This window comes from Thrips palmi, unplaced genomic scaffold, assembly GCF_012932325.1.
Source record: "Thrips palmi isolate BJ-2018 unplaced genomic scaffold, TpBJ-2018v1 HiC_scaffold_8, whole genome shotgun sequence".
Classification (NCBI taxonomy): domain Eukaryota; kingdom Metazoa; phylum Arthropoda; class Insecta; order Thysanoptera; family Thripidae; genus Thrips; species Thrips palmi.
The window spans coordinates 5,324,610-5,346,308 of NW_023144635.1; the positions used below are offsets into that span (position 1 = coordinate 5,324,610).

At 62.5% G+C, this 21,699-nt stretch overlaps 1 protein-coding gene across 1 annotated transcript; it reads left to right on the forward strand.

Moving 5' to 3' along the window:
* The first annotated feature begins 11,020 nt into the window (after positions 1-11,020).
* LOC117653768 lies at positions 11,021-20,461 on the forward strand. Its single transcript, XM_034399652.1, has 3 exons — positions 11,021-11,904; positions 12,594-12,974; positions 19,822-20,461. The coding sequence occupies exons 1-2, from the start codon at positions 11,133-11,135 to the stop codon at positions 12,953-12,955; spliced, it is 1,134 nt and encodes a 377-aa protein (XP_034255543.1). The 5' UTR covers positions 11,021-11,132; the 3' UTR covers positions 12,956-12,974; positions 19,822-20,461.
* Positions 20,462-21,699: the final 1,238 nt, after the last annotated feature.

Here is a 21,699-nt window from a genome sequence, read left to right on the forward strand (position 1 = left end):
CTGTTTTCCTCTCTCCACTTCTTTTTCTCTTTCTGGCGGCCGTCCCGTTTCCAGCCTCCTCCATTCGGTGCCACTTTGGCACGCCGGCCGGCCGGCGCCCGGCCGATGCCCGGCCGATGCCCGGCCGACGCCACCTGCCCCAGAAGCACACTTCCCGGCGGCGCCGCGCCGCCCACAGAGGGCGCTCATACGTCGCGTCGCGGCGCCGACACTCCGGCGGGGGGACGTGATAGAACCGGCCCGTCCTTTTTTCATTCGCGGCCCCTCTCTAAACGGCGGGCATCGATTCTGTAAACACGGCGGGCGAAAGGCCGAGAGTCTGCCCAGAGGCGGAAAAGGCGCGCTCTTCCGCGTGGTCCCGCAGACTCATTCGGAACACTGCTCTGCCTCTCTCGCACTCACGGGGCGGCCCGTGCCTGCGGGAGCGAGAGAGACAGCAACGCTTTCCGCTTTCTGCGGAAAGCCACCACCACCATGAATTTTCCCCTCGCAGACGTCGCAGAAACCCTTTCCAATAATCGTCGTGCTGCCATTAGGCCTTTCTGTGCCGGAAGCCCGTCGAAGCCCAATGAAAAAAGGGCACCGCTTGGAGGCTTTCGGCCGTTTTGGCGCGGAGGGGACGTCGCGCCGCGAACAATGGCGGGGCTATCCTCGTCGCAGTGGAGTGGCTGGCTGCCGCCCTGCCTCGCCCTGCCGCCACCGTGGCTCCAGTCTCGCCATTTTCCCGGAAGGCGTATCGGAGACGCAACGCACGCGACGGCCCGGCCCATCACATGTAATCCAACCTTTAACCGCGACTCCGCGAGGGCTGTGTTCACCGAGCCCCGCACAGCCACCTGTTACAAGCCGAGTCCACGCCGCCCTCGCAGCCAGGGCGCCCGCCCGGCTCTCCGTCGAGGAAGGGCAAACGATGACACGGAAGCAGCGGGCGGCAGAGATCGATCAGACTGACGTACAGCGCCGAAACCGAGGCAAACCGTTGAGTGGCGGCGCACACAAGGCGCACACGCCACGCGCACGCCACGCGCACGTCACCTCGCCGGCATCGCCAGCCCCAGGGAGGCGCCGCGCGTAACCATTAGACACCGGGGAATCGATACGCGAGCGGGAACCGTATTCGCTCTCGGCGGAAGTGGTCCGTCGCAAAATCACGGCGGAGGCAGCGTTTTCGAGAGGAATATCATTTCATGGTGCTCTTGTGGCTTACATGACATGGGCCCCGTCCCGCGGTGTGCCCCGGCTGCTTCAGGCCTGATCAAGCCCAAAACCCAACCCGGTTTGACCCCGCAGGACTCTGCGTAACTCAAGTCCGGCTCGGTTGCAGCTCAGGCTGGGTCACAATATCGGGGCTCAGACGAGACGGTGCTGTGTCCTGCCCGCCCTTTTTGTGTTTTGAGCTTCACCCCCCCCCCTCCTCTCTCTCTCTCTCTCCCCCGCCGGAAACCCACGGCCGAGACGCAATAAAACAGAGGGACGTAAACCGGAGACGTTCGATCTCTCGCGCGTGCGCGGCCCTTTGGCGGGGCCCGTGATGTGAAACGTCTTATCGTGTAGCGCCATGTCATGTGTTTTTGGATGCGCGTTAGTACCAGCAACAATAACAGTGGGGCATTTTGCTGACCTGGGCCGGGGGAAAGAGGCACGAAAGAAAGCCTGGAACGGCTGCGAGTGTCTCAAGATGGCGCTTTCTCGACAGTGTTTTGTTTTTCGGGCCTCGAGGTTCCTACACTGACAGTGATGCTCCCAGAAGGAAGCGCGTCGATACTCCGCGCGGGGAATCCAGTGCACCGATATGTGCTGCGAATGATTACCAACGCGTGCGTGCCGCGTCGGGGTGCGCTCGGGGGCCATCCGTCTTCCGCGCTGACAATTCGGCCGCCGCTGGGGAAACAGAGAGAGAGAGAGAGAGAGAGAGAGAGAGAGAGAGAGAGAGAGAGAGAGAGAGAGGACGGCACACATCGCCGGGGAGTTGGCTTCCAGGGAGGCGAGTGGAAGCGCGCGGCCGACGCGGAACCATTTCGAGGAGCGGCACGGCGGGCCGGCGGGCTCGGCACGAGGCACAATGGCCAATCATAAGGGCAGCTAATGGCCGGCCGATGCCCAGGCCCGCAGTGTAGGCCCCAGGCCCATGGGTGTGGCGGTGGCGGACAGAAGTAGTGCAGGGCAAACACAGCGCGCGCACACTCGCTGGGAAAAACAACCACAACGGCCGGCAGCGCGCGGTGTGTGGCGGGGCGAACCCTGGCGGGCCGGCCGGGGTCGCGAACTTGACGTCGCCACAGGTCCGGTTTTTGGCGCCGGTTGGTCCCGTTGGTCCCGTTGATCCCGATGACCGCCCCGCCCCGCCCGGGTTCCAGGCGTTCCAGGCGTGTTCCAGCGGCTCGTGTCCTCCCGCTGTAAACGGCGGAACAGCCGGCGAGAGGGCATCCATTTAGCGGCGCAGACGGCGGGGTGCGCCTCCGCAGCCTAGAATTAAAAAGAGAGAAAAAAGAAACGGAGAGAAAGGGTATTTTTTCTTCATTTTATCGACGGGTGACCGAATCACCTTCTCCCCCAGATCAAAGAGTGTGGGTTGATCCGGTGGTAGACGAAGAGTCCAATCAAAAACGGGGCAGACGTGCCGCGTGCCGGGGTTGGTGCCGGGACGGGATCGCAGCTCAAAGCGTCATGAACGAGACTACGTATCGCGTTGCAGACTCCAGCGCCTGCGACGCGCAGTTCCTACCCCCTAGTGGGAGGCCTTGTGCCCGTAGTACTTGTGTCCCCAGACGGTCCAGGACGGTCCCAACGGGAAAGCGGAACCCAGCCGACATTTCCAAGCTGCTGGTCGGTCACGCACGGTCGCGCACGGTGCACGACAAAGACCCCGCTTACGTTTATTACAGGCATATCGACCGAGCAAGCAAACACAGACACACACACGCACGCACACCAACGCACTCACGCACGAGCTAATCCCATTTTCAGCCCAACAGTAACAGCAGATTGTTTAAGTTTGTGTCTGTGTTGTGTTTGTGTGTGTGTGTTTTGCCGCGTGGCATTCGCAAAGCCCCCGTGCGCCGAGCGCCCCCTTAAAACTAGCGCGCCGCTGCGTTTTTCTTTGCCATTTGCAGGAAACGCTGCTCAGGTTACTTACTCCGGCTTAAGAGCCTCCGCGGCCGTGGCGACGGCCCATGGTGCGGCATGGTGCGGCCCATGCAATGGTGAGGCCCATGGTTCGCCCATGGTGAGGCTGGGACAGCTGGGATAGCTGGAGAGGCTCATAAAAGGATGCTGGAATCACCGTGGTCCATGGCCTCCATGGCCCGGGGGTTATAGTCCCGGCGCCCTAACAGCGCGCCGCGCCGCCCCCGGCCCGGGCGTTGGCCGCGTGGCAGCAGCCGAAGCAGCGCCGGCCGCGTGGTCGTGGAGTGCGCCGCGGCGGACAGCCGGAGAGTGTTGTCATTAACGAGCGTGGAGCAGGCGGGGTTGGCCGACGCGGTGAGCCCCGGCGTGCCCTCCGTGGGCCCCATTGCCGTCCTGGGCGCCGTCAGTCGCTGCACGACAGTCTCCCGGGAACACCCCCATTTGCCGGAAAAGCTGCACGGCGACGAGAGAGCCGAGATGCCGCGCACTGGCCTGCCCGGGGGTAGTCAGCGAAGAGCAGCGTGTTGGACCTGCGTGCGACCGAACGGCAGTGCGCTCGGCCAAACTCCGCCTTTCAATTCTGCTGCAGATTTTCGGGGCCCATTACTCCGCCTCAGTTGGCCGAAGTTGATTCAACAAGGGCCCAGCTGGCTCATGTGTGTGTCGGAGGTTCGTGAGGGTTGCGCGAGAGACGGTGGGCGAAGGGCTCCGCTACTGTACCCGCTACATCGTCACGTTCTTGGCAAGGGACAATCGCGGCGCCACAGTGATTTGGCGACGGTGCAACAAAGACGCGCTGCGCCCGGAACGGTCGAGTGGAGAACAGAGTTAGTGCGGCCAGACCGACGTGACCCCATCCAAGAGCACAATCGTCATTGCACTGACCTACCCCTATTCGTCCTTTGTTGCTCGTCGGCAACGACCTCGCGGGGCCGTTCCCGGACGACTAGTGCTGCGGGTGGTGGCGGTGGTGGTGTCGGTGGTGGTGGTGCTGCTGCTGGTGGATGTGGTAGTTGCGATGGTGGTGGTGGAGTGGTGGTGGCACGCTGGAGAAAAGCTGCCGCTGCTGCTGCTGCTTCCACTACAACTTCTGCCGCCACCACTGCTTCTTCCGCCACCCCAGCCGCTGCATTCTGCAGTGCACCTGCTCATTACAGCCCCCTTTCAGAGAGACTGCGGGGCAGGCGGACGCGAGGCGGACGTGGAGCGAAGAGCGCGCAACATTTTCAACAGATTCAAAATCCACCGCGCCTCTGCTCCGCGGCCTTGGCACCGTGGCGCGGATCCCCCCGCCCCGGACCCCCTTTCAGCATCCGCGGCCTTTGTTCCGGATCATGGTGCTCGCCGGCAACTTGTTTATCGCTCCGTTTTCGGCCGCGCCGCGCGCGGATTCTCAGTCGCTACATGCAGTGCCTCAGGCATCGGAGGACTTGCGTGCGACTGACGTGGTCCTCGGGGCGGCCAGCGGGGTGAGTCGGCTGACGGCGAAGGGCGCCAGCCCCCTTGGCGGTGCCGTGGAGCTCACGAGGACGAGCCGTCGGCTTCGCTGCATACCTTGTTCAAGTTCAAAGAGGCGTCCTCTACCTCTGGCGGTTGTCAGTTGCCCCCCTTTGTTGTCCGCCTGCCAGGCAGTGCCAGCGCGCGCACACGCTCCGCGTGTCCTTCCATTGCTATCCGCTGACCCGAGGGCCATCGCCATCATCCCCATGCAGCGGGGCTGGGAGGGGGGCTGGCGCCGGTCCAAGCCGCCGGCCTTGCAGTGCCGGTCCGCGCTGCTGGCATTGTGACGGCCGGAAGCGATAAGCAGGCGGCCAGGGGAGGCTGAGGCCCGCTGCGGCCCCATGCCGCGCGCTAGGGACGTCCTCGCCACCCCCACCCCCTCCTCCCCCGGACCGCCCCCAGCGCCCTCCACTTTCATCAGAGTAATTCTCTCATCAGCCCGCTTTGATCTTACCTGAGTACACAACGACACTCTTTACACGGACTCATTCTTTCCAGTTTCTCATTTTTCACATCACGACACAGCATAAATGCGACACCAGGCCCTTTTATACTGTATCAACCAACTTTGTCTCGAAAAATTATTAGCCGTGTATTTTTTTAAGTGAGGTATGGGACCACCTCGAAATTGCCTCGCATTTTTCCACCTGTCCCATACACAGTCAATATCACTAACACACACACAACACACACATACACACATGAGTCACAGAAACGCGTGACTGCAACGCATCGTGCGTGAGTTATACGCGGAGAAAGGAAACGATCGGCACGCCGCAATGACTGCACACCCACACAGAGCACTTGGCACACACACACACACACACACACACACACACACACACACACACGCGCGCGCGCGCGCAGACGTTTGGGCGGGACGGGGAGCGGAACCACCCAAGCCTGAGAAGATCGTCCGGCGATTTTGGGCCGGGCCGGGCGCTCGGTGCGCGCTGTCCGCTTGACATCCTTCCCTTTCATCCGTTTCGCCATGCGTTTTCGCCTGTTACGTTGCGAAGCGCGCGGCCCGGCCTGGCCCGGCACCACGGCGCAGCGCAGCCCGCACACGAACCGCCTGGTCACTGACGGTGTGGTGGAGGGAAGGCCCATTCAAACAACGGCACTGGGGGGGAAGAGGTTGTAATGGACTCCATCTCGTTTCCGTCTTCATTTTTAACACTTTTTTTCGGCGATGCGCGGGAATTAGGGTCAGAGTGATATACGTGAGATATCGAGACGCGGTCGGTGGGGTCGGCCGTCTGCCGCGCTTGGCGCCACGGCACGACACGGCACGGCACGGCGCACGGCGTCGTCGGCACGCCCGGTGCCGGAATGCGGCCGCGTGGACACGACGAGGCTCTGCAGGCTCTGCAGGCTGCGCGGCACGCGGCGCGCGTTTTGTTCCTCCCCTCTATCATTTACAAACCAGACGGAGAAAGAGATGCTGCGGCGCCGCTGATAATTGATCGCTGGCCGCGTGGCCGCGTGGCCGCGTCCTGGACGGGGCGGGGCGGGGCGGGGCGGGGCGGGGCGGGGCGTGGATCCGCGCATAGCGCAGCCGACGCAGCCGACGCAGCGCCTCGGGGGCCGCCACTGTAATTAACCATGTAAAGCAACCGGTCGCAAACAGCGAGGGGGTGCTCGAATTTTAAAGTAGTCAAATAATTGAATGTGTAGTGGTGTCTTTTTCGGCGAACGCCGGCCTTGCCACCCCCTTTGAGTCCGGTCAGGGGGCTGGGGGAGGCGCCCCTCCCGGCTCGGCGCACGCGCCCATGAATACGAACGCGGAAAATAGAATTGACTCGCATCCCGTCGCAGTCTTGAATGCGGCCGGATGTCCGGGCCGCGCCGGGCACGGGCCAACACGTGGCCTTACATACCGGCGGAACTTTTTTATTTGCCTCTTTTTCCTCTTTCAGATTTTCAGTCGGGAGAAAGTTGGGGTTATCATCATGGGTCCAGCCCGTGTGCGGGCGTGGTGGGCCGTGGAGGGTCACGGACTCGACACGGACACACACACACACACGCACACTCACGCGCGCACTCGGCCAACGGAAAGAACGAACAAACCGGCCGACCCGGCCAAAAGCTGTGGCCCGCAAATCCAAGAGTTCCTCAACATATTTTTTTTTCTGCCTCGCGCTGGGAATTCAGGAATGTGAATGTGACGTCACGTCCGTTTAAACGTGACTCGAGTCACGTTCGTTTTAATTTTCTGTCACATTCAAAGTGAATCTTCCTCATACGAAAGTGAGCTCAGCGGATCGTGGAGGTCGCACGCCTGGACTCCCAGTGTACCTTCTGTGGGACACCATCAGGGACACTCTATCGGGCCGAAATTTGACGTGGCAACCCTTGGAGGGCCTCACTGCAGAGGTCACGGTCCATGCTGGCAATGAGCACGCTCCGCGACCTTGTCCGCCAGACACCTTGTCTGTCTCGGCCTGGACAGTCGCACCACAACTAGTTTATTGACAATTTCAAGCGTATTGGAGTCCTTGGCACTCGGTAGGAATGTCTTTCGCAGGCAGCAGCCCTCACCAATAACAAGTACTTCCCCCTCCCCCTCGCTAATGGAGCACCCTCTGCCTTTCTCTGCGGGCGTGCGGTTCAGCGCCGGGGCGCAGGCGGAGCCCGAAATTCGACCCTGTCTCTCTCGCTCCCAAGGGGCAAGGCGGGGTGGGACGGAGAACGGCCACAAAAGCGTTCGGACGCAGCCGTCGCGGCGCGCTGGATCATCCTCTGGCATTCACCGAAACCAAAGCCGCGTGCCACGCCGAGTGTTGTTATTTATTTGCTGGGACATTCCGAGGCGAGATTAGGGCTCGCGAAGGGGACGACTAGACGCGACAGCCTGGAGAGGCGGTCCAGAGAGACGGTCCAGAGAGACGGTCTAGAGAGCCTTCCTCCTAGAGAGTGGGGAGCGTTCTAATGGGATTGGGCCCGTGAAGTCGGTCAGTGTAACCACCAAAGCAGGCCTCGCCCCTACATCACACTGGCTAATGGGACTCACACACACGCACACAGAGACACGTCCACCCACAACGCAACGCTCGCGTGTCGCTTGGCGATGTGACAGTTTATCCGGGTTACGATCGTGGCCCCGGGAAGGACAGGCCGGGGCACGCGGCCGATGACCCAGCCTGCCCTGCTTGCCCTTTGGCCTGAAGCTAATGCAGCCCATTTTATGCCCGTTCCAATGCACTGAAGAACAAATGTCAGTGCATTAGTTAGTTGGTTGGTCGCGTTGACGCGCCCGAGTGCGCCATCTGCTGGACAAAAATTCGCAATCCCAGATCCTTCCACGCGGGAGGTTGAGTTAACAATGTTGGATGAGGGGAGGACAAGGTGGATTAAACCACCCAACTACCCAATTTCCTCCCGATTTTTCGCAGTGTGGCGTGCTTTCTGCACAGCTTGGCCTTGACTTTGGGGCGCGGCACCGTGCACTCGGGCGAGCAGGCTACCCCCTCGTTACCCACGTACTGCAGGAGGTTGGCCAACGCGTCGGGGATCATACCGGGCAGGACGGCGGCACGGCGGGACACTCCATCCAGGACTTTCTCCTGCATTAAACGCGTAGTCCTCCCCGCTAGTGGAGGCCGTCCTCCCGTCTGGGTCGTCCGGACCGGACCCTGCTCCGCGCCAGTCCGCGCGCCAGCCCGCGCGCCACCAGGCTCACTCGCTCCGTCTCCCTCGCACCCCGGCGGCACGGCCCGGCAGAGCGAGAGAGACAGAGCGTGCCGGAGGAGTCTAGCCGCACTGGAATCCACCGTGATGGGCCAGCACGGCCAGCATGGCCAGCATCCGCGGCTTTAGAGCTGCTGCCGTGCAGTCCGTCTCTCTCGCACTCCCACGCCTGCCGTGCAGTCCGTCCCTCTCTCTCGCACACCCCCGCCACGCTTTCCCCGCCGCTCCTACCCTTTCCAGTCCTCCAAACAAGCTCTCGGTTTTCGAGGATGAACTCCGAAATCACTAAAAGATTTACACGACAGGTGGGTTGTTGTCGAGTCTCGGTTACGAGTCCGTAAATAAAAGCCCTCTTTTGCAAGATTGTTGCAGGCGGCCTCAGAGTGCTTGCTGGCAACGCGACCCCCGCGGACCGTTCGGCGGCAATGTCTCTTCTGGTGCCTCAAAAGTGGCGGGGAATGCGCTCTCCACCTTCACGAGCAGAGCGATACACTTTTTGCTTTTCTCGGCATGAAGAGGAAAAACACCACACACAGCCCATTTTCCAGCAATGGCGATGACACTGGAAGAGAACGGAACGGATGGCAAAATTCTCGTCTTCCTCCACTCCACCCACCCCCTGGCGACATAGCGTCCGGCTGAACTGACTCAACTCCACGCATCTTGGTCGTCGTCGCTCTGTCTCGCTCGCACGCACAGTGTAGGAGCGAGAGAGACGGGCCTTTTGGCTGCTGCATCGCCCCGACGTGAATTACTCCCCGATTGTTATGACGGCTTGTTTGCTCCGGACTTTCACCCGATTCCCGCAAGAGCATACTCTTTGCCCGCCGCCCTCGCTCTGGCGAAAAGACCTCGTTAATCCGGCAAAAGAAGCACTTTCATTTAAAAAGTAAACAATCAGAAACAAAACAAGGATACAATAAGCGTATGAACTTTGTACGCTTGACATCAAATCCTGGCCCGCCGAGCAGCGCTTTGAGACGCTCTGTCTCTCTCGCACCCCTGCGACACGCTCCATGAGAGTGAGAGAGACAGAGCGTGGGCAGTGTGAGCCTGCTGGGACGGCTGCTCCTGACCTGCCCCGTCGCGTCATACTCAGCCAATTATTCATCCACAGCGTAACGCTCGGCACTGGGATAGTGAATCTACGCTCCAACAACAACAACAATAAGAATAATGTAATCGACAAAACCACCACCACCAACAACAACAACAACAAGAACAGGAAAAGGGACTACAGCCGGACGACACACGCTTGCCCTCGGGATAGGCGCGCGCTAGTGATGACCGCTGGACCCGCGGGACTCGGCGTTGTCGGGTCGACTTTTCGTTGAGGCCATTTCCTTCCTGCCCGCAGCGAGGCGAGGGCCAGTCGAACGGCTGCGCGACGTGCGCGCATTTGCCTTGCCTCCAGCGCGTCCGGCGTCTCCGGGAGTCGCTTTCGTCGCTCTGTCTCTGTCGCGCTCGCGGGCGCCCCTTGTGGCCGCAAGAGAGACACAGCGACGAAAACGACGCTAGGCATCATTCTGCAGGATAGCTCTTGACACGGCCGTGGCCCCGGCTGCCCCGGCTGCCCCGGCCCCGTTATGATGGCCCTTGCATTCCAGCCCGTGTGACGGCAGCCCTCCTGACAGGCCCTTGGACAAGTCCCTGGACAAGTCCCCGGAGGAGCCCGGCCGGAGAGCCCCGCGGAAAAGGCGGGGAGATAAATAATACGAAGCTTCGGTCACTTGTCGCCGACTTGTCTCTGGCAGCCAGTCAGTCTGTGGGCAGTCGGTGACGCCCGACATGCATCAGCCGGGTGATATAATGACGGGCTAGCCGCACTCCGCGCGCACGGCGACGCCTTGTGAGTGACAGCGCGGTGACACGCACAGCCCGGCACAGCCTCGGGCCACTCCGACACCTCGGGTAGTTGCCGTGCTTCGCGAGTCCTCTGCAGCCGACCACAGACTCTCACAGTGATTACCAGACAGAGTGTTCGCATGTTCAATCACTCCTCTGTTGTTCATCTCTCCAAATATTTCTCCATTTTCTCATGTCTTGACCTCCTTGGCCGTCCGGGGCGTTTGGACGCCAAGGAGTGCTCCGTGTTTTCCAGTGTGCGAAATCTGACGCGATCGGCCCCCCTGACTCCCCCGCGCGGCGACTTGCAGCGCCGAGTGAAAACAACACACCGTTGGACCGCGTGGCTACCACGTGGTGGCGCCGCGGTGGGGGACCTGCCCGCCCCGCCCCGCCCCGCCCCGCCCCGCCCCGCCCCGCCCCGTCGTACGCCCCCCGCGGTAGGAGGAGCCAAGGCCGAGGCTGCGCCGGGCTGCACCGGGCTGCGCGGCTAGGGGGCCGCTAGCCGCTCGCGAGCCAGTGGACCCGGTTCTCAACGCCACAAAGGTACCGGTTTTGCTACGCGAACGGCGGCGAGGTCCAGGACGGGCGGGGGGGCGCCGGGGAGGCTCGCGAGCGGCACGCGGGGGTCAGGGCGGGGAAGGGCGCGGCGGCCCCACCGCACCCCGCTCCGCCCCGCTCCGTCCTGCCCCACCTCGCCCCACCCCGCCGCGCCCCGCTCCATTCAAAATGGAGGCCTCCTATATGGAGATAAAAACAGCGGCGGGTCACATGTCCAGACAAGCATTTGCTCTACTGACCAGACGGAGTGGGGGAAGGCCGACGCGCGCGGGGCACGGTGGGGCACGGCGTCCAGACAGGGCTTGGCGAAAAATTACAAAAAAGCAGGCTGCCTGCATCGGCTCGGCTTCACTCCGACACCGACGTTCGCGGCGAGAGGTACGAGGTACAGCTCAGTGTGTAGTGTGACCATGGTGCGCCGCGTCAGTGCAATGCTCCTTCTGGTGTGCTTCGCGGCCCTCGCGGCCGCCTCCCCGGTGGCCGTGCCGGAGGCTTCTCCGGTGGCGGTGGCGTCGCCGGTCGCCGCCCCCGTGCCCGTGGCCGACCCTCTGCCCGTGGCCGACCCCCAGCCCGTGGCCGACCCCCAGCCCATCGCCAACCCCGAGCCCCTGCCCATCATCGCCGCCGCCGCGCCCGCCGTGCCCGTGGAGGCCGTCAAGCAGGAGCTGGAGGAGGTGGCTAAGGTGCAGGAGGTGCCGGAAGCCGTCAAGCCCCAGGCCCGCTCCCTGCTGGACGACGAGATCTACAACAACAACGACGTCACTAAGGCTGGAGGCAGGCAGCCCGTGGCCGACACCACCACCGGCGAGGAGGCTCTGCTGAGGAAGCTCAACACCCGCTGCGCGCAGAAGGACGCCTCGTCCTGCGTGCTGCTAAAGATGGTCACCTACTTCAACCGCCTGCTCAAGAAGTCCTCCATCGCCATCGGTGAGACCGTCGAGATCGAACGCACTTCCGCCGTGACCGTCTCCGCCTCGGAGGAGGAGTCCAGCCGCGCGCTGGAGGGCGACAGTGACGAGGACAAGCTCACCTCCCTCATGACCGACAAGCTCTTCAACTTCGTGCGCTCCCGCTCCATGAGGCTCAAGCTCCTCCCCGGCGCTGACCTGCTCGTCACCCCCAACTCCGACAAGACCGGTGCCCTCAACCTGGGCATGAGCCTGCAGACCTCCAAGGACGAGGGTGAGTACAGTGCGCATCCTCTTTGAGAAGTCGTTGGCAAGCCACTAGCAGACGTTGACGGCGTTCAAGTAGTGATTCATGGCCGACGGGGCACTGCCATTCAAACCTTCCCGCCAAAAATAACTTCCCTTTGTTTGTGAGCACCGCCCGCCGCTTGTTGGGTAACATCTCCAGGCGAGGCGGAGCTCTCTCATCGTAAAACGTCACTTTGTTTAATCTCCTCTACTGCCACTCCGCCGCCCTCGCGTGGAGTTTGCAGAGTAGCCGCCTCGAGTTGGGAGAGCAGAGAGTTAGTGCAGAGTACTTTTGGCGCCGTGTGTACGGGAAGTAGGTGGAGGCCCTCGGCCAGGCCGGTCAGTGCAGTGTGCAGCTCGATCTAGATCCAGTTGGAGGAGGTGGCGGCGCGGGGGCGGGGGAGGGGGAGGCGGACACGGAGAAAGGCTGAGATGCAACGCGCACGCTAGCACGAGAAGGAACTCCTTCGTGAGGGTGCGAGGGAACGGCTGAAATAACACACGCGGTCATCTCTGTTCCTGTTGTGATTGGATTCTGCAAGGGACACGCAAGACAGAGACGAGGGATTGTCGTGTCTTGTAGAGAAAGGGGGTGGGGGAAGCTAGGACCATGTACCATTTGCTTTGACCTACACAATGTAAGTGGCAGCGTCTAAATGAGTGCCCCCTGCGCAGGCCGAGGCAACAAGGCCCAGAAGGCCATCGTCCCCGCCCTGATCGCCGCCGGCGCCGTCAAGCTGGGCATGCTCGGCATCCTGGCCATGAAGGGTCTGGTCCTGCTGGTGGGCAAGGCCCTCATCCTCAGCAAGATCGCCTTCCTGGTGGCCGTCGTCATCGGCCTCAAGAAGCTCTTCTCGCAGCAGAAGCACGTGACCTACGAGGTGGTGGCCCAGCCCCACCACGGCCACTCCAGCGGCCACCACGACAGCGGCCACGACTCGTACTCGTCCGGCTGGGGCCGCGCGGCGCGCGCCCTGGGCGACCTGCCGCCGCCCCACGGCGACCCGCAGCAGCTGGCGTACCGCGCCCACCACTGATCCACCGCCCAGCCAGCAGGTAAGGTCCAGCCAGCGACCCGGTAGCACGTCGGGTCATCCTCCCCGGCTCTCGGCCAGGCGAAGCGCGCGGAGCGCTGGCCCCTCGGCTGGCCCCGTGGCCCAAATATGACGGGTGGCCGGACTGGTTTGGCATTCCAGTCGCCGAGCGATTCGTCGCTCTGTCTCTCTCGCTCGCCAACGGGCCGCTCCATCAGTGTGACAGAGACAGAGCGGCGGAGCGAGTCCTCGGAATCCGCCTGCAGTCCGCGCGGCCCGCGCGCTGCGCGCCCACCTGCCCGTCGTCCCGGTCGTCCTGGTCGTCCCGAGCCGGTTCCGCCCCGCCCAGCAGCCTCAGCCTCGGCCCTACCCTTGGCGGCAATCATCGTAGCGGTGCGCGCCCAAAGCGCCCAGCGTCCCTGCCGCCCTGCGAACAAAAACAAAAACAAAACCGAACAGCAAGTCCGGCCGGCGGGGTGGGACGAGGCGCCGCTTGTTGTTGTTGTTGAGTGTCAGGAGGTCGAGGTGGGGCAGTGGGCCGAAAGAAAAGACATGGCCATGGTCAGGGTCGGGCTGACCTTGCTCATTACGCCTCTTTCTCCACGTCGGCTTAGTGGTCACGTGTGCCGCGGGGCGGGGCGGGGCGCTGCAGCGGATTGCGGAGAGGCGCCGCGATTCGATTCCGCAGCTCCGCCGGCCGCGTCGTCACTGTGTCTCTGTCGCACTCATGGCGCCCCGTGGCGGAGCGAGCGAGACCGAGCGACGCGCGCGGCGCCATTACTGCCGCGGCATAAAAAAAGAAAGGGGATTATCAATCGGCGGTGCAGTCGGCTCGGAGTAATCCGGCGGGGAAAATAAAAAACGAAGATCGCGCGCGTCACCCTGCGTAACGAAGCGGCGAAGCAGCGACGCACCAATCATGGCGGCCGCCCGCTGCGCGCTGCGCCGCGAGCACGGCGCCGGACGGAGTCGGCCGAAGCACATGTTCGCTAACGAGAAGCACGCTCACGTGCGAATCTCTGCGCCGCCCGACTTTCATTGGGACTTTCGTTCGGCCGGGCAATCTCGGGTCGCTGATTCGAAGGGCGCGCCGGACGCCGCGCTTGTTACGCTAGAGAAAGCCGTCATCATCGCCACACTGTCATCGCGAGACGACTTCAATCCGGGCGGCACTCCGGGGCGACGGGTCGTGTGCGTGTGTGCGTGACGACCTGGAATCACTGGCGTGCGACAGAGCACACGAGTAGCATCGCGCAGTCTGGGAGTTGAACCTGCGAGACGATCTCCGGCGAGCACCGTACTAACAGAAGATCGCGCAGTACCCGACTGCGTCGGGAGATCGCTCGCGCGGATTTTTCCTTCATCAAAAGTAAAGTTGCTGGGAAAAGGGGAGGGAGGAGGAAAATTGGTTGCACCTGAGGAGGAAGGAAGCGACGTTTGCCGGGAGCGCTATCGCAGCGAACGGCCGACTGGGTCCTCTCCTCGCGCGCCGCTGCACTGTGCTGCAGCCCGCCCCGCCCTGCTCCAGAAAGGCAGCAGTTTGCACGGTCAGTTGAGCCGACGGCGGCGCGGCGGCGGGGGCCGTGGAGGTACACTCGTAGGAAGTCCGGACGCCGCCACTTCCCTGCGCGCAAAAAGAAAGAAACGATATCGGGGTTAACGGCTTGGATGGCGCGGCCACGGAGCGGCCACGGCGCAGCCCTGCACGCCGATCGCCCTATTACACATCACTCCGGGTACCGCTGCCGTTTACGACCGGGCCACCGTGTGTGTGTGTGCGCGCGCCAGTGTGTGCGCAGTGTTGGGCCGGCCGGCGGCATTCGCTGACACGGCGGCCCGGCGGTTCGGCCGGGCTCCTCCTCGGCGGGCTTTCGCCGCCAAACGCACGCGCGCGTCCGACGACGCCGTCCTCTTAATCGAAACTCAATTTGTATAATTCATGAGGATCGAGGACGGCCTGGCCGACGGGCCGACCGGTCCAGAGCGGCTTTCTCCACGTCGGGCTGCGCCGCGACGCGGACTTGGACGCGGACTTGGACGCGGACTCGGACGCGCTCTCCGAGGACCATTTCGCGCCGACGGGCCGACGAGCGCCCTGTGCATCGCGGGGCCGCCTGACTGAGGCGCTCCGGCGAGCTCCAGCCGAAGTGGGGTAGTTATACTACTTGGAGCGCAGGTGGCGCGGGGACTCGATGGGGCACCACGACGACGACGTCGACGGGCTTCCGGCGGAGCGGACGGGGGCGGCCGAGGGGGCGGTCGAGGGGGCGGCCGGGCGCATTTCCTGTTTCCTAGAGGTCCGGCTACCTCTCTCGTTTGTTTGTGCGGATGGAGCGCAAGAGAACAAAGTTGGCTGCTGCTTTTCATAATCTGACGTTGCGCCGAAATGCGAAACACGAGCGGAAAGTTGGCTGCTGCTCTCGCCGCCGTCAATACATCGTTCGATACCTCGGCCGATAGTCCACAACAAACAAAGGCGCAGCCCGATTTGACCGGTGGCACGGAGCGCTTATCAAGGCTTCGGATAATTAATTAAGCTGCTGCTGGAAATGGAGATGGCGGTGTGTCCGTCCCCTCCCCTCCCCCTGCCGTGTTCCATGTCCCCTGGCCGTTAGGGCTAATATGCGGGCGAGGCAGCACATGTAGATAGTGCCATCGGACGGACGGACGGGCAGGCAGACAGACAGGCGGGCGGGAACGGGTCCGAAGAAGGTGCGATGCAGTTTACGACGGTGCAGGCCGTGCAGGCCGTGCAGGCCGCTGCAGCCGCAGGTGCCACACTCTGGCACACATTCGGCCTGCTTTCGGTTTTGTTCGGCCGCCACTGCACTGTGAAGGGCCGGCCGGCCGTGTGTTTGTTTTCACTGGTTCCGGCTCACTGGCGACCTGCCTTGGCGCGCCGTGCCGTGCCACTGCGCTGCGGTCAGTCCGATCGCCTTCCAGTGTCGGCACGCGGTGGCGCGAGGCGCGGCGTGGAGAGGCGTGGCGGGCCGGCGAGCTCCTGCAGCAGCGCTGAGGTCAAGTTCAGTGCCACTGCCACTGTGGCGGGCTGCCGCGGAGCCGCGGCCAACAACTCCCAGGCACGCGATGCCACGGCGCAGCCGTGAGATGTTGCGCTGTTGTTGTTGCTGCATATTTTTTTCCCGGAGTCACTCGCTGCGGGGTCGGCGTGCCCGGGGAGTCATTGCCGCCAGAGGGGCTTCGTTTTCACTTGGCGGGGCGTGGCGACGCGGCTGTTTCCATTCCAATGGGGGTGGGCGACCGCCAGCGGCACCAGCGGCCGTTTAGAGGCCTTTGGCGTGGCGCCGCGGCGGCCTTGGGGAGGTTCTAGCCGGGCCAGGCCGGGCCCGCCCGGGGGAGGCTTATTGTTGCTGAATTGGGTAAACGTCGGCCTATTATGATGTCCGCCCAAGCCCAAGCAGCGGGACGCAGAGCGGGACGCAGACGCAAGGGGCTTCCCGCTATCGGCGAACCGGGAACGGAACAGGGGTGGCCGTCGACGGCCTGCCGATCGGACACGAATCCCCACGCCCGGCCCGCCACGGCCGCCTCATCACAGATATCACTCCGCCCCCGGCGGTGGCAGGCTGGCGCCGAACAGTGCGCTGTCTCGCTCGCACCCTTTGGTGGCTCGCGGCTCGCAACCCACGGGGGCGACAGAGACCGAGGAGCACGCTTCGGAGTCCACCTGCGGCGTCCCAATTTCGCATCCCCCGCTCGTGACGCCGTGCCGTGGCCGTGCCTTGCCGCGCCCGCGGGGACGACGCAGCGCACGCCGCGCAGGTGGCCGAGTGAGGCACTGGGCGGCGGGGCACGTGCAGGATGCAGGACTTGGTGTGCAGCGGGGCGGCGCCAGGCTGGCCAGCGTCGCAGCGTCGCCGAGTACGGCAGCGACGGGTCGATGCAAAGCGAAACCGAGCGAAGGGCTTTCTTCCTTTGCCGCTCGCCTCCTGCATCATAATTAAGACAACACGCGCGCGCTCACACACACATACACACACACACACAAACGCACACACAAACAGCTGCCGCTGTCAGTTCCCCGCGGATAAGCGGCTTTGAGAACGGGGACGGTGTTCCTCCCTTTCCCTACGCGGCAGGCTTCCCGGCAGGCTTCGCGGCAGGCTTCCCGGCAGGCTTCCCGGCAGGCTTGCCGCCAAGTGCGGGTGAATCTCGAATGCGCTCGGGGAACTTCACCGAGGCGCTCTTTCTCTCGTGCGAAAATTACCTGCGCACATGCGGCGCGGCCGGGCATGGCAGCTGACAGTGCGTATGATGGAGCGTTAGGGGGGCTTGCCGGCGTGCCGGGCGCCGGGCTGGCCGCTAGGGACAGGGCGGCGAGGCTGATAAGCGCTTTGGATGGCGGCCAGGCGCGCGTCCAGACGGTCCGGCCGACGGCTTGGCCTACGGCTTGGCGTCGGCGGCGGGTCCGGGAGGCGCACTGTAGGCGTCGTCACCGTCACTCCACTGCGACGCACATGCTCCTGCAGCAATTAGGGGGAGGAGGCGCGCGACGGAGAAAGTGGACAGCGTTTTCCGCTCGCCGCGACGCCGCGACGCCGCTCAGGCCATGTAGTGGCAGACGATGCAGGCCGCCCGGAAACAGAGACTGCAGCGCGGCTGCGCGGCCCCGCCCCCGGCCTCGGCCCTGGCGCCTCGAACACCGCCCTCTGGGCCCTTTGCCTCATCAGGGCCTTCCGCCGGAACACGTCGTTAGGCCGGCCGGCCGGCAGGGCGATACAACGTGCACTTTCTCGGCGCCGTCACCGAGGCCGTCACCGAGGCCGCCACCGAGGCCGCCGCCGAGGCCGTCACCGAGGTGGTCACCCAGGCCATCACCGAGGCCGTCACCGAGGCCCCACCGAGGCCCTGCCGTCCTGCCCGCCGCATCGACGCGCGCTTTCACATCATCATCACCGTCGTGACCGCGGCGCCGCGGTGCGCGGCGGCGAGATGCTGATGCTCGGCGTGATGCGCCTGGCACGATCGACGGCGCGCACAATGCCTCCGGGGGTGGCCACCGCGCCGCCGCGGGCACGCCGTCAACGACGCGCCGCGACAAAGGGAGTCCCCGCCGTGGCGCCGCCTCATGCATACATGTATGGTGGCCAGTCCATTACACAGTTGTTACTACCTGCCGCGCGCCGCCGCGGGGCTGGCCGGCCGGGCGGTGGCCGATCACGGCGCCGATGCGCTCCGCGACGATCTTATCGACGGCCACTTCGAACGCGGCGCAGCGACGCAGCGGGAGCTCCTGAAGCACACGCCTGCCGTCAAACTCATTATGACCGCCGCTTGTCCTCAGCCACCTGCGAGCCAACTAATAACAACAATAACAAAAATTAAAACAAAACTGACGGCGCCCCGCCCCCTAGCGCCCTGGCAGAGGCTCCCAATGCAAATGAAAAAGAGATAACAGGCAACAACAGGCCGGCGGGGGCGTCGCCGTGTACACTGCAGAGTGCGGCGTGGGACCCAATCTGACGCCCCGCGTTTCAAAGAAACTGGAGTATACAACGGCAGGCGCTGCATATAGTGCGTTCACGCGTTCTTCGTTTGTGCGGCGACGCCTCAGGCCCCTCGGGCCCCCAGGGCGCGCTCCCACGCCCGCTGGGGTCACGCACCACGCAGCCACGCGGCCGCGCGGCCACGCGCTGCGCTCCTGTTTATTTCTCATCCATTTGCATGGCCTTCGTTACCGCGCTAAGCCGATGGAGCCAAGTTGAGGAGCAGCGGGCCAACTGCCGCTTCACACGCCCCGGCCACGCCCCGGCGTAGCACACGCTGTCGCGGAGCGTGGCGCGCGCGGAAGAGTTTACCGCGCTGCGCGACCGCTTTGAAGCGCCGAGCCGCTCGCGCCGGCACCGAATAGTCGGAGGAAATTGCCGCAAACGAGAATTCAGGAAATGGAAGACAGTCCAACTGTCTCCTGCAACTGCATTGGCGCTTTTTGTTGTATTCCCAGTTCACATTGTGGTAGCGGCCATTCGCAATAGTAGGACATTGCCGCGGTGGAGTTGATTTTTGGCAGCCCGTCTTAGGCATCGCAGTGCTCAGCAACTGCTTGAGTCGCTGGAATCTTTCTCGAGTTCTGCCAGTTCGGCGCCCTTCCCCGGGCCGTGTGGCGTACACCGCGAGTCACACCACCTCACACGGGCGCGCCGCGGGCGCTTCGTCGCCAGAGCAACGCGAGGGCCCTCTCGGACAGGAAATTAAAAGCCCGCCATCAGGCCTATTCCGACGAGCTGTGGCGTCGCTCTGTCTTGGAGTAATACAGTGGGGAGTCCTAACTGGCGCGGCGGTGGGCCGAGCTGTCCTGACGAATGCTAGAGAGAGAAAACCACCCGGTCGGAAATGCACCCCATGAAACCGACCGAATTCATCGATGGTGATTACATCCCGTCCATCTTCTTCGCCTTCTAAATCCATTTTTCAAAACCAGAACCTTCTAAGTTGCCCCAGTCAGGAGCTATATGGTGGCAAAGTTCGGAAACTATCTCTTTCTCTCTCTACGATTCGCCGGACACCTAGTGCCACGCACAGAAACGCCCTGAACTCCGGAACGGTATGGGTTAGCTCCAATCTGTTTGCATCCCGTAAATCCTCACTCTTTTTGTGACAAGATGAGCTATTGGAAAAGTCTCTAAGTTGAAAATCAAGCCTTCAGGGCGTTGGCAAACAGAAAGGTGCAGCTCTAGTTAGGACTCCCTATCAGTATTACTCCAAGGCTCTGTCTCTGTCCCGCTCGTGGGGCGTCGGGTAGGCGTGTGAGGGTGCGGAGAGGGTGCGAGAGAGACGATATTCCGCCATCCCCGTGCCCGTTCCCTCCCATTGATTTTAACCCCGTGTCGTTGTTTTTCTGTCCGCAGGAGTGGCGCCACTGTAGCGCCGCTGCTTCGCTGTCCGGGACTACACTCGTCATCGCGGCGCTGTGCCGGCTCGTCGCGCAGACCCAGTCGCACGGCCGCCGCCCAGTCCACGCCCCGCCGCCCCCGGGCAAGCCCTCGGGCCTCCCGGGACGGCGGGCACCTATTTATTTTAACTTATTTAAAAACGCTATTAATTTATTCGGATGAGAACGGACGCCGCCTAAGTCCGTCGAGAAAGGCGCCGTCCGTGTAGCATGTAGTACTGAGTAAAAGTACAAACCTGAATGAGAAGTACTGCACAGGTTTCACTGTGCCAAATTAAGTTATTTTGTTTGTCTCTCTCCCGCTGTGTGGAGTGGCCCTTTACTGAGAGGACGACTACCGCTGACCTGAGCTGTTTACCGACTTCTTGTGGACGAGGACCGGACAACCAATACTGTGATAAACCCAAACGTTGATGACAATACGACGACGTTACTTTACGAAGATACACACTGTACTCGACGTCCCACGGTACTGTGCAGTGTTAGTGCCAATCTTGTAAATAAAACCTCAACACGACGCAAAGACGCATCCTGCAACACTGTTCAGAAACGACACTGTGCCTTGTAAATAAACCGATCTTTTTGTGAGACAGTGACACACGTTTTGCTTTATTCCTTGCGTACGCTTCCACCCCGTTGAGGAATCCTTGCTTTGACCCAGTCAGACTGACAGTATCCTTCCTCCGAGCCCGGAGCCAAATGATAACAGCACTCGAACGACAATGTGGATGCCCACTCACTTTCCTGTCGTAAAACAAAAGTCTCCCCAATAAAGCCCTCCACCCCCAACCGATTCCAGCGAGTCGTTCGTCGCTCCGTCTCTCTCGCACCCGTGCGACTGAGTCGGAGCGATGTTGGCGGCGTCCATGCCAGATGCCGGTGACGTGGACGTGCCGCGTCCGAGTTCCGAAATCGACGGCTGGTCGCGAAGTCGGGGCGGGGGCGGAGCGCGAGCCACCCGCTGTCTCGTGGAAAAAAGTTTTCCATTATTTGGCGAGTACTTCGGCACTGGCGAAGCTAGAAGTTAGCGGCACCCGCGGTGTGGACGGACGAAAGCTTGGGCGATGCGGAACTCACTTTCCCGGCCAATGTTTACTACTTTTTTTCGAACCGCCGTCCTCTCGGCGGCATATCGAGGCAGCCCCGTTCGCTATACATTGTTTTGATCACGGCAAACAGGCACTCTGACGGGCTTGAGTTGGGATGGACACCGTGTGTGCGTATACACACACACACACCGCAAAGGGGTGAAATCAATCACACTCCCTCTCTCCCTATCGTGTAGGTTGTCAGCTCTTGTTGTTTTTTGTCTAACGAGTGTGCCTTCGGCCTCACACAAACAAAGTGACCTACACCGAAAAAATGCTCATACTACAAGCCCCCCCCCCCCCTCGCAAAAAGACGGAGGAAAACTAGTTTGAGTTGTCAAGGCTAATGCTGTTCTTTTGAACTCACTATCTTAGTGAGTGATTTCAGTTCTTCTTTTCACTAAAACTTCTCTTGTTGTGAAAAATTGCGTTTTTACTCTGTGCGCGAATGGCGCTTAAAATAACCGTGAAAGCGTAGCAAGGTGCTCTGTGACACCCTAAAAACCATCCCTTGGCATAGAGTTAAGTCTTCGTGTTGCTGTCGGTCCTTCGGGCCCTGCAGGCCCTCCAGGGAGCGGGCCGGTGGCTCGGCGGACGGGGTGCGCCGGCGGGCAGGCAGCACGCTTCGCAGTGAGGCAGGCTGGGTGGCCGGCCCGCACGGCGCACGGCGCGTGGAGCGAGGCGCGGCCGACGCGCTGCAGCGCCGTCTCTCCGCCTGCGGCACTGCACTGGAAGAACCACACGAG

What these genes read in the sequence shown, in the direction of transcription:
- LOC117653768 (XM_034399652.1), top strand. Translation starts at nt 11,133, where the DNA reads ATGGTGCGCCGCGTCAGTGCAATGCTCCTTCTGGTGTGCTTCGCGGCC. An exon ending in GCAGACCTCCAAGGACGAGG is followed by an intron (nt 11,905 to 12,593) that starts GTGAGTACAGTG and finishes CCCCCTGCGCAG; the next exon opens with GCCGAGGCAACAAGGCCCAG.